This window comes from Rhea americana, unplaced genomic scaffold (genome assembly GCF_003343005.1).
Source record: "Rhea americana isolate MKP2758 unplaced genomic scaffold, rheAme1 scaffold_68, whole genome shotgun sequence".
In the NCBI taxonomy this organism is placed as follows: Eukaryota; Metazoa; Chordata; class Aves; order Rheiformes; family Rheidae; genus Rhea; species Rhea americana.
In genome coordinates, this window is record NW_028186845.1 from 3,261,530 (window position 1) to 3,273,771 (window position 12,242).

The 12,242-nt window shown below is 51.5% G+C and overlaps 1 protein-coding gene across 9 annotated transcripts in view; it reads left to right on the forward strand.

Annotated features, from left to right (window-relative positions):
* NCOR2 (nuclear receptor corepressor 2) overlaps positions 1–12,242 on the forward strand; it is a 186,626-nt gene that overhangs the window by 47,561 nt on the left and 126,823 nt on the right. For all 9 annotated transcript variants that reach the window (XM_085321029.1, XM_085321031.1, XM_085321033.1 and 6 more), the window contains exons 4-5: positions 1,405–1,584; positions 8,359–8,472. In XM_085321029.1, the coding sequence (XP_085177155.1) occupies positions 1,405–1,584; positions 8,359–8,472 (294 nt within the window). The remainder of the gene's footprint in view (positions 1–1,404; positions 1,585–8,358; positions 8,473–12,242) is intronic.

A 12,242-nucleotide genomic window follows, 5' to 3' on the forward strand; every position in this document is an offset into this window, starting at 1 on the left:
GCCGGGCCGGGCCGAGCCGGCGGGCCGAGCGCCGCCGCCGCCGCCGGGGCACAGTGTCGCCTTTGTCCCCGGGCGGCTGCGATTAAGGTAGCAAAGTTGTGCGAACTTCATCGCTTGTTTACGTTTTTGTCGTCCCCCCCTCGCCCTCCCTTCCAGAGCAGCTGCCGGGCGCTGGGCAGCGGTTTAAGGTTACAAACCCGGCCGGGCTCCTCTTCCCCGCTTCCTGCCCCCTCCGGGAAAAGAAATCCATCCCCTCGCTAAGCGAACGAGCAGATAAACCTTTAATTAAGAGGCTGGGCAGCCACCAGGAGAGCGTGGAGCGCCCCGGGTCGGGGCAGCGCTCACGGCCGAGCGGGCTCGGGCCGTGCCCGGCCCTCGGGGAAGCCGGGCTGGGCTTCGCGTGGCGCCAGCGGCCCCAGCTCGCGAGCCCCCTGCGCCGGCCGCCGAGCCCGGAGGAGGTCTCGTCCGCTGCCTCGGCACGGCCCGGCGCTCTCGAGCGGCGCGGGGCCCCGAGCGCCCTGGAGATGGGCTCTCCTAAGGCTCGGGCGGGCGAAAGGCGCTGCTCCCGGGCGCTCGTGGCTCCTTGGAGCAGCCGAAGGAGCTGAGCCTTGCGATGTGTTTCCCCTTCCCTTGGCTCGTGGTAACTGGAGCTGTTCTCAGCGATGGTCGCGGAGGTTACGCTGATCCGGCGGCCTCGGATTTGAAGGGTCTTGTTGAACTGGGAGCTGCTTTTACACGGAATTTGCAAAAAGCTTTTTGTTGTCAGTTCAGTCTGTTTTCATCTAACCTGACCTCACATGTCCCCATCCTGTCCCTCTCCTGAGAGGACGCGTGTGGCATCTGTCACTGAGAGCTCCCCACAAGACAGGAGATGGAGACCCTGCAGGAGGTGGGATTTCCCCCTCCTGCCTGGGGACCTCCTAGCTCGTTCCCGGTGCTTGTGCACGTGTGTCAACTCTGCTCTTCTCTCCAGCGTGCCCGTGTTAGTGTCCGAGGGTGGTGGCTCTGTGGCTACCTCATTTTTGATGAGAAGAGGCAGCCTTGAGCTGGCTGCTGAGATGTGGGAGGATGGTGCAGCCACGAGCTCGGCCTGGGCTGTTGATGGCTTTATTGTTCCTGCAGGGATGCGACTAGCACCAAAGGTGGTGGGAGCCTCCGAGAGGCTTTGGCAGGAGGAGAAGCTGCTGCTGCTGTGCCCCCGGGAGACTAACCTGATGCTCTCTTTGGAGATGCTGAAGGTTGCAGTGCACGGTGGTGGTGTGATCTGGCAGCTGGTCCTGCTTAGTTTTATGAGGGGTGCGTCTGTGTTAGTGGGCTGGGAGCAGGCCAGGGAGCTGTGGGAGATGAGAAGAGGATCTGATGTCTCCTGGGAAAGAGCTGATGTGGTCGTTTTGTGCTCTCCAGGACCGTGGCCTCTCTGGCAAACTGGAGCCCGTATCTCCAGTCAGCCCTGCTCACCCCGACTCTGAGCTGGACCTGCTGCCAGCCCGGCTCTCGAAGGAGGAGCTCATTCAGAACATGGATCGTGTGGACCGCGAAATCACTATGGTGGAGCAGCAGATCTCCAAGCTGAAGAAGAAGCAGGTAAGAGGCCGGGGTTTGGAGGGCAGCATGTGTCCACTTATGCCTGCTGGCTGACCCCTAGTCCTTGCCCGTGCCCGTCCCTAAAGGGGAAGTGGCAATGCCTGGTGGCACCAGCGACGGTCTGTGCCGGTGCTCCCTGTTGCGATGTGGAGAGACTGCTGCTGTGCTGACAGGCTCTGGTTGCAACCAGGATGAGGGAGCTCTGGAAACCTTGCGTGTGGGCTCTCTGGCATGTCAGGATACCTCAAAGAGAGAAGGAAAAATCTGTCCTCAGTGATTTCCCTGTGGTCATGCAAAGCAGTCAGTGACAGAGCTGGAAACGGAGTCAGGGTCACATGGGTCCTCTGTACAGCACAGCGTTGTCCCAGCATGTTTTCTTTTCCCTTTCCACCAGCCGTCTCCCCAGTGCTGTTGCTGCTGCTGCCGTAGTACTGGGCTGTTTGAACCATTGCTGCTGTGTCCTGCGCCTGACGGCCCTGCGCGCCTGAACCTTCCCGTGCCTGCACCCCCTGTCTCGGGGTCTTGGCAGCTCTGCAGCCGTGAGCAGCGCCCAGAAAAACTGCTGTGGTCAGAATGTGGCTGAACAGGAATGTGGGTCTGATCTTCTTGGTACTGCTTTACCCCTGCGCGAGAGCAGGTGCCCAGTGGAAGAACTGCCCACCTTGCTGCTGCCATGTACAGTTACCATGAACCCGTTGAGAGATTAGTATGGCAACACCTTAGGGGCAGCCTGGGGGGGGTTGTTAAGGGCTTTCCCTGCCTAAATGAAGTCACTTTTCTCTGTCTTACCAGTTGTTTTTCCTACGCTTGGGGCAAGTTTCTAAACTCTCCCTGATGGCTGTTAATCCCAGCCTGCCCGCGAGAGGAGCGATCTGTCCCTCTCTGGAGGCACACGTGTCTGGAATTTGAGTGGAGAGAGCTGTGTAATTGGGCTGTCATTCTGCATGTGAAATTGGGACTAAGCTGGTGTTCCTAGAGGACAAGCATGCAGTTGACCTTCCTCACCATCTGCAAAAGTAGAGGAGGAAAAGAAAAATAAGTACAGTGTAGTAGCTCGAGAGGCTTTTTGCATTCCCCAGATACACAAACCTACTACCTGTAGCTCAGCTCCTGTCCTGTGGCTGGCTCCCTAGTATCTTTTGAACACGAGAATGTTCCAAATCTCCTTTCATTTTTACTTAGCAGATACTATACCCATTCTTCCCTGCAAGGCAAAGCAAGATATTTTTGTTTTATTTTCAAATTATATGGTTTAATTAATATGAAAGACCTCTTTTGTGTTAGTCTTTATCCCCAGAGGTATCAGAGCGCTTGGGAAAGGGAGCCAAGAGGGTTAAGAAACAGCTGTGATGCTGGGTGGAAGCAGCCCCTGCGTGCCTTTGAGGAGGGGCAGCAGGAACATCTGGAGCAATGGAAACCTCAGAGGATCCTCTTGTTCTGTTGGGGGCAGCTGGGCAAAGCCCCCTTCCCCTTTCCCTCCGTAGGAGTCACAGATGAAACGCTGATATTCGCACAGCTGGCAGTCCCGCTCCTTTTACAGAGGGCAGTGCTCCATAGCGTCAATTCACATTTGAAGAAGGAAGTGCCAAAACCCTTTCCCATTGCAGGTGGGGAGAGGGGCTTCCAGAGAGGGATGTGTGCCTGGTGCAGGGGCAAAGGTTCCGCTCATGGTAGCTAAGAATACCTAGAGCTGAGCTGATTTCTTTCAGAGCTGGTGAGGACCGGGTATTGGAGTTAATGGGAGCAGCGTATGCTCGGTGCCATTAAAATCAAGCTGTCCTTCCATAAGGAAATGGTTCTTTTATTGTTGGCCGCTCAGTTGGTTTATTTTTTCCTCCTGAACAAATTTCACGATTCTTCCTCCCCACAAAAATGCTCTGATTAGTTGGAAAAAGGTTTAAGTGATTGTTGGCAGTTAAATCATCCCCTCCCTTCCCTTCTTTTTTCTTTTTTTTTTTCCATTTTTGATAAATATGTTAATTGGTCCACCCATACCAGATCCTCCACATGCCATGATCTCCCTTCCCCTTGGATTGGATTCCTCTCCTCCTTCCATGACCTGGTCTTCCAAGAAAGTTCTCACATCTGGGCCAGTGCGGTTACGCGCGAGAGGAAACGTCCGCGGAGGGAGGGGGGGTTCCTGTCTGAAAGGCTTGGAGAACGTTTTGTCCATCTGTGCATCTGAGCTGTCAGTGCAGGAGAAAGGCGAGCGAGGGAAAACAATCAGCCTGAAACAGATACTGCTCCTCCTGGAATGAGCGGTGGAGCAGGGGAGACATTGTACGCAGCCGTAATATCCTAATGCTTTTCCCCTCTGTCTTTGGGAGGCCTTCTCAGGGTAATTAAATACATTTGTATGGAAAGGCTGTGCAAAAAAAAAAAAAAAAAAAAAAAACTCTCTTTCTCTGGTTGTTCCAAAAAATGGCGAAGAAGGCTCTGCCTGGGCCTCAGCTGAGAAGCCTTCCCAAAATGCTGTACACCCCTGGCAGAAGGCTGCCTTGATTCGCCGTCCCCCGCTTCATTCATGTGCCATATGTGCTTAAAGCTCTCATTGAGTTCCTTCTCCCTCTCCTTCTGACAAGGAAGGATAATCTTTATGCATTTATTCCTGGCACTGGTACCAGGAATCTTAACAAGAAATAAACTGCTGGGTTTTTCTTCGCCGTCGCGTCTGAGCCTCCCTGGATGGGAAGGCTCTCCCAAGTGCTTTCCGGGAGTACAACACTCCCACCTGGTGATGGCGGTGGAGCTGAGGTGACCCGCAGCGCTGCAGCCCTGTGGGCCATGTCCAGCTGGACTAAGGAGCTCTGGATTTCCTCCTCCATCTCCTGGCTAAATTCCCCTTTGTTGTTCTTCCCTCTCTTTGGAAGCAGTTTCCAGGGATGGAGCTGTATGGCTGAACGCCCTCTCGTTTCTCGTGGCGCGTGAAGCATCCCGGGGACCAGGTGATCGCTGCCTATCGCCAGGCAGACGCAGCCGCTGGGAGCCGTCAAGACTCATCCCTGTTTGCCAGCTGCAAAGGTCACAGTCCCGGTCTCGCTTTGGTGGCAGACCTTTAAGAAATCTATTTGGGTTTAGTCTGAGAACCCTGACCTATCCTGCTTTGCCGTTTCCCGCAGATCCCGAGGGTGGCCGTTGCGGGCTGTACCTGCTGAGGTCAGCTTTGCCATTCCCGCGCTCCGGAGCCTGCAGTCTCTGCCCGCATCCCGGGCCTGCAGCATCTGGCCCTTTAATAAATGTATAATGTTACACCATGGAGAGTAGAGTCTAATTCTCTACTGTATTACAGCTATAATTAGATTTGTTTTTTTTTTCTTTTAATGAGCTGCTTTTAATGAGCCTCCACTTACTGGCAAACTTTCATTTCCTGATATGCCATCAAATACTCTTGCCTGAAATCAATTAGAACAGACCTGACCACTTTGCAAAATTTTTGTGGGTTTCCAGATCAATGTAGCCAAGTTTCTGACATTTTTACCCAAATATTTTCCCCAAGAGAAGTAGAGGATTGACGGATTCCTCTGTGGTTCTTTCTTTTGAGTTTTTGGAGTTTATAGTTTGGAAGCTGCAGTGCAGTCGGGGGTACCTTTGCTAATCTGAGAGTAGCACAGCTCTGAAATGCCTCTGAAAGAGCCAAGAGGTGCCTGGAAGCCTGAGTAAGGACTTGGATGTGCAGGACTTTGTGAGCACTCTGCTGCAGCTTGGAGGTGGATTGCTCTGGAGAGGATCCAGTTGAACAAAGCCTCCGAGAAGCGTTCTGATCCTCGTCAAAGGCTAGTTCAGTCCAGCACTGTTTGCCTGTTGCTTCCCCGGGGGGATTGATGCTGTTTGCTCGTATCTGTTTTGCTGCCTGTGCTTTAAACCTTGGCTTCTTGAAGAACTGTGGTCCCCTTTGTGGTGATGTGATCTTAGGGCACCTGAGGAACAGCTGTGGTTGAGTAGAGGAAGCTTTTGGGGCCATTTCATCAGGCAGTCAAAGCCCTCAATGTGTCATGTTTGTATGGCTCTTCATGGGCATGGACAAATGAATCCCCATGGTTCCTGGGGGAAGGATTATCCCTGTTTCAGGTAGGGATGTCGGATCCAGATGGTCTAAACTGAAATCTGCCTGGCTGTAGTCATCTGTGGCTGGACTAACCCCTAGTTTTGGACTCTGATGCAGGTGCACAGAAGCACATATATGTGGAGCCTGTCCTGCCCTCTGCCAGAGCATAATCCCAGATGGAACTGCACTTAGTTGCACCTATTCCCACCCTGGCATGTCACCATGGGCCATCCACCTTCAGGGTGGCTTTAAGCTAAGAGAGTGCCTACAATCTGGTGGTGGTGCTGGCTTTCCTGTGGCCTTGGTTGCATCGTGGAGCTCCCTGTGCTGCTGTCTTTCCCCATGTGGGGCAAGATGCTCGCCTGCTCTGTGCGAAGCTGCAGTGTTAGTGGGGTCCATAGCACTGGGCTGCTTAATCCATTTAAATATGCTCTATGTTAAGGGTGCAAATTATCTTAGGCTAACCAGTAGAGCTATCTAGGTGCTTAAGTGTTTTCTTGGACTGCATCCTAAGCCAAAGTGGTGGTAGGGAAAATCATCAAAGGGAACGGAGATGATCTGAAGAACTAATAGGTGCCCCCGTTCTTCTCAGACCGCAAGCCACAGCTGTCTCCAGGAGGAAGGTGGTGTGCTCAGCTCTGATGAAAGCAGATTGCTGTCAGCCCCAGGTGTATTTCCACAAATGGATTTCTGTTACCAGTAAGAGAATCGGTTGTTTTCTCCCTTGCTTCAACAGGGGATATTTTAGCTGTAGAAGAAAATATAAAGGTGTGGAGAATCGGAGGTGAGCAGTGAAAGATCATACACAGATTTTGACAGCTGTTTCCTCTCCTGTTTCTGTCTCTCCCTGCAGCTACTGTGGCAGTGTGTGCCCTGTGTCTTCACCAGGAAGCCACTTGCCAAGGGAGGAGCTTGGAGGAATCTGTTGTTTCCTCTTTCATCTGGGCAGTTCCTCAGTTTTACTAAAAAGGCTCAGATGTCTGGTCTTGCACCAGCTGGGAGAACTGGGGACGCAGGTTGTACATAAAACATGTCTGCAGACAGCGGTGATGTTCTAAAGTGCTCTTTTAAATAAGGTGATTTATAATTCATGTTTGCTGTGGCCGGGGAAGCTAGCACAATAGATAGGAGCACATTAAAAGATTAGTGATCTCCAAGCATGCTTACATGGACATGCATGCCTAAAGCTGGCACACAGGTCCACTCTGCCCATCCCTGAAGGTGGGGAGATTTATGATGAATTCCTGCAAGCTCCCTTCTGCTTTGCATCTTATTAGGGGGTTGTTTGCATTCAAACCAGTTTCGGGCTAGGCATGTTTTACTGTGTCTGTGTGGCAGGAGAGATGATGGACGTGAACATGACACGCAGCACTTGGGCTCCTGAGTGTTTGTGTTGTAAGTTGAAGCAAAGCTTTGGATGAGAGCCAAGCAAAGGCCTCTGGTTGCCTGGTGTCCTGGCACAGGCAGACACATGGTGCTGGAGGAGGATGGCACTGTGTATTTTAGTACACAGCTGCTGGACCTGGGAGCCCAGATACCACGAAATGTGGAGCTGTGGTAATGCAATTAAGATAGTTAGAAAGCAGAAGAACCAACAGCGTGCACTGCTCAGCACTGTTGTGTCTCTGCAGGTGGGACACGCTTGTGATGGCCACCTGCTCCTACTGAGTTTTCCCTAGCTGGAGTTGGATTTATGTGGTGGTTTCTGCTTGGTGCCATTTGTCCTGTGGGAAGGAAGAGGAATGAGTCTCAGAGCACCTTCCTGAGAGAGCGTGGTGGCATACGGCTGGGAGGTGGTTAATGCTGTGTGCCGCTGCCCTCGGCAGGTTCTCCTTTGCCTGCCAAGTTGACCAGAGCTACAAAAAGTATTTATGTTGCAGTCATTTGTCGGTGGTATGGGGCCATCCAGTGCTGGGGGCAGCCTTCCCCAGGAGCCAAATCAGCCTGCCAGAGGTGCAGTCCTTGAGCTCTTCACCAAGATTCACTAGGGGCAAAAGATACCTTGCTGACCCTCGCCTGGCTCCCATGCTGCCCTTCCTAGGGAGTCCTGTAGCTGTTGCTTTCATTCTTACGCTCTTCTGCATCTCTCACGTTGGCCGTCAGGGCTGCCATACGTGTGGCTGGGAAGGCTCCAGCCGGAGACTACTGCTTTCATGGTGTTGTTGCCTCCTCTGCTGTACTTGCCGTTCATCCGCCTGCACGGCACAGGGGCAGCTGTCACCTGCGCCGAGCAGAGCTGAGGTGCGCAAGTCGGTTCACTGAGAACAGTCATCCGGGACGTCTCTGCTGACCGCAGTACCGAAAAATAAAACTGAAGGCAGAGAGCGCTCACCCCATCGCTCTTCCATCACTTCCCCTCAGCGCCGGGCAGGGTAGCAGCAGAGACCGTGCTGGGTAGTTCCCCCTGAGGACTTCCAGTGAAATCGTCGTGTCTAGCCTCGTTGCCCTCTCCAGCGTGCCTGTTCAAGACAGGTCCTTGTTCGTGCCTGAAAAGCGTCAGCCCACGCAGGCCATCTGGGGCAGACAGCGTCGCGCTCCTGCCCGCGGGGGGTCTCACGTGGCTCTCCTCCCTCTCCGGGGCCTGAACCTGCCGACGTCTCACAGGAAGCGTTCTGGGATGGCGGTTTCTGTATTGGTCACAGCACCGCGGAGAGTCTCGTGTGGCCAGGGACGGCTGTGTTTCTCTCGCTGTGACTCACTCGCTTCCTCCCCCCCCTTTCATTCTGCAGCAACAGTTGGAGGAAGAAGCAGCCAAACCACCAGAGCCTGAAAAGCCCATCTCCCCCCCTCCTATCGAGTCCAAGCATCGCAGCTTGGTGCAGATCATCTACGACGAGAACCGGGTGAGTGTGAAAACGATGGAAATAGAAATGTGTGATTATGCTCTGTCATACTGGGCTGGGGGTGCCCATGGAGAAGGGAGGTTTGGTAAAGGGATAGATGGGTGATCGCCCTGGAGAAGTTCCCTCGTGGCGTGACCGTGGGAGGTTGTGCTAGATGGAGGCCTCTTGGGAGTGGTGGTGACAGAGGGCTCAGCCATGAGGTGCGTTCTCTGCTATGTGAAATATGCTCAAACGTTTCCTCTCTGAGCAGCGTGAGAGCTCAGATGTTGGGGTTTACTGTGATAAATATTAGACTGGAAGCATTTAGGAGCTGCTTCAGAGCTCTGCCTGTTAAACGGCTCGTTCTGTCTGTCCATTCTGGAATGAACCAGGTCAAAGTTGCCCTAAGAAGATGGGCCTTTGGCTTGAAGTGGGCTGCGTGGATTTGAGGGCGACTTTGGAGATATCTTCGATACTGGCAGGCCAGCTACAAGCCCTCTTGGCTGCCCCTGAGCTGTGGGGCTGGGGCAGAAAGAACGTGGATTGAGCCATGGCTGAATTTATGGATATTTGAGGCTGAAAACAGCATTAGCAAAGGTCGCACTGGCATCGTTGGCTCTGGATCTCTGCCTTGACCGCTCATTTGTTGCATTCAGCCATTGCTTGTAATAGCAGCCTGAGGAGACATGAATTTTGCTGTGTGCTTCAGAGTGACGTTAGAAAATTGGGCCCTTTGGTAGATAATCAAGCGCATTCATTTTCATTTAGGTGTTGGATAAAAAGGATGATTTTGCATAAAGGAAAAACTACTAGTCGCTAATTATTTTGAATTGCGAAGCCTGCGATTTCACTGGGAGCTGCAGAAATCCAGGTGCCTGACTCCTCAGATTCACACACCCTTGGCTTACAGGCAGCACAATTTTTCTGCTCTTACTTTTTCCATCTGTGCCTCTTCCTTAGAAATAGGAAGCCCAACAGTGGCACAGACTGTTGTGAAAGTGGATGAAGACTGAGGTCGTACGTGTTTAAAGCATTAGCAAGTGCCAGCTGGTAGTAGCTTTACAGACACTGGGGCTTTGGAGGCAGGTGCGGAGTGTTTCTCAAAACCAGTTCTCCCTTTCAACGCTATGGAGTGGCTTTTCCAGCAGCGTTAGGCTAAATGCTTTACACCCTCTGGGCAAGGGTTAGGTCCAGAAAAGAAGATCCCAGATATTTTTGTTTCTATTCCCTTGAGCCCTATCCTCCCACCGGACATTCCCATGTTCTTGGACCAGAGCACTTTATGCAGGGAAGGAAATGGCGATTGCTCTGAGGCAGAGCAGGGAGAAGATCTTCTGTGTTGTAGGAATCTCTATGAGCAGGACCTTGCTCAGGGCTGAGCGTCCTGCCCGCTCCTTGTCCCACCTTGTCACCTCCTGTCTTTGTCTGCCCTTCCTCCGCGATAGGGTCACCCTTTCCTTTCCTTCTCCCTGAATCTCTCATCACCTTCTCTTTGGCAAACATGATCTACTCTTGAAGCTACCGCTCGAGCCAATCCCTCAGGGTTGCTGCTCTGACCTGTGGGTCACATTGAAGAGTATGGAGAACAAGTTAGGAGTTTTACAATTCTCCTTGAAAGTGAATGGTTATAATAATTGGGAGGTCGTATACAGTGCTCAGAGTTGGTGGCATCAGTGTGTCAGTGTTCTTGATTTTGTTCCAAGTTACACTGATCTTCAAAGCCAGATTTTAACCAGGGGCATTTTTGCTATTAACCTTCGCAGTAGGGTGCACTCATTCCAGGTGGGTGCTCAGCAAGCAAAGGTCACATCTGACACCAAATGTCTGTATAATTTCATATTTGGCTCTGTGTTCGTGTCTGTGTGATTTCTAGGATGTATAAATGACAATTCTTCCCTCTGTTCTTGTAAAGTCCCATTGAGAATAGCATGTCAGCAAGCTTATCTGTGGGTAGAAGACTCCAACCAAGCAATCCTTCTCTTTTGCTTGATAGAAGCCATAGTAGGCTAAAATTAAGTTCCTTCTTTTGAGGAAGACGTGATCTTCTCATGGACCGTAGAGAGAATCTACGGAGACTTGCTGGCCAAGTTCAGTGGTGAAAGTACCCTTTAGGTATCGGCTCATAGAGATGCCACGTTGCAGGTTGTAAGAGGAAAGGTGTGCTGAGAACCATAGGCCACGTTGCATCTGTCATTGTACTAATAATAAGGTGGAATTCAGAATATTATCCTCCTCCTAGAGGGCATCCCCAAGCTCAGCTTTCAGCCAGTCACCTCTGCTAAATATGTTCAAACAGTGGTAGGGCTGTGACTTCCCCCACCTTTGGCAGCAGATTTGCTGCCTTATGACCATTACTCTTCCCCTTGGCCCAAGATACCTTGGAGCCAGCAGGAGGATGAGAAAAACTGCTGTTCTGTGAAGAGAAAAAGGCACGGCAGCACTGTTGGATAAGACCTTGAATAGAAAGTAGCTGAAGAAAGGATATCAGGTTCCTTGGACAGTTTTGATGGCAGCAGACCATCTGTGACGTACCCAACGGTCTGTTGAATGTGGGAAGGAGACCCCTGGTTGCTCCTGCATTGACTGGGAGGTTAGTTGCAGCTTAACACTTACTTGAAAGGTAATTGCAAAGGGCTGCAAGCTAAATAGAGACATATTGATCAAGAGTAGGAAAGGTCACTGAGCCAAATCTGTACTCTTTTTAAGCCTTTCTGCCTCTCGTGTGTTGCAGAAAAACAATGGATTTAAATGCCTTGAGGTTTGCTTGCAGAAAGAAAACCTGTTGTGATGGCTGCAGCCCAGCCGTGCCTGCTGCCAGAGCCAGGGTTTTAGCCTGCAAGGCAGTGAGCAAAGGAAGGAAGAGCTTGATATACTCAAGTAATTCAGCTTGTGACTTGCTTGAGGGAGGCAATGTTTTCTTTTTTCTTTTTTTTTTTTTTTTTAAGGAGGAGGATGTTCAGGCCTTGGGAAGAGGCAGGACAGCAAAGCATCCTAGAAGAGTTGGCAAAGCCAGCAGTGGTTTTTAAAGGGCGATATTGTGGAAGGAGCAGAAAGCCAGGGCTTGTGTCGACGCCAGAGCAGGTGGGAGACGGTGCGGTGTGTGGAGGGACAGTAGTCTGGCTCTGGTTTAATTCTCTGTGAACCATGGGTCTGTGCTTCACCAAGCACGCGAGCATCGCTGTCCCATTCCCACCGCTCCTGCCAGCCCTGTGCCAGAGTTGTACACTGCATGCAGTTGTACTGCAAACAAAGGAGGTATCAAAAACGGTCCATGGGAGAGAGGAGGTTATGTGAGGACAGAGCAGCTAGAAACTCCGGAAAATCAAGTTAGCCAGTCATTCTGTGACCTACTTTCCTTTTGGCGATAGCTGCGGCTTTTCAGGGGTGAATGGTTTCTATTTTTAGCCCGTGGTTTGTCAGAGAAGTCTATATATTTTCTCACCACTGTGGTGGGTTATGGATGAGGGGTTGGGATGCAAGTTGGCATTGGCCAATGTCTGTTTTTCCTAAAGTTTAGGTTCTCTTCTGATACAAAATTTCATCACGGCGCTTTTCCCTCTTGTGACCTACTTAACATGTATGATTTGAAAAGCTCCTCGGCACTGGAGAGTCATTCTGGAAAATATGACCTGTAATTCCCTCTTGCTACTCTCTGCTGGACAAGTAATTGATTTCCAGGAAAAAAAATGACCACCTCCTGCCTGTGGGTATATGCTGACCACGCACTCATCTTGGCTTCCAGATGAGCTGTGAAATTGCAGCTTTTTTTGAGTGCCTTTGCAAATATAACA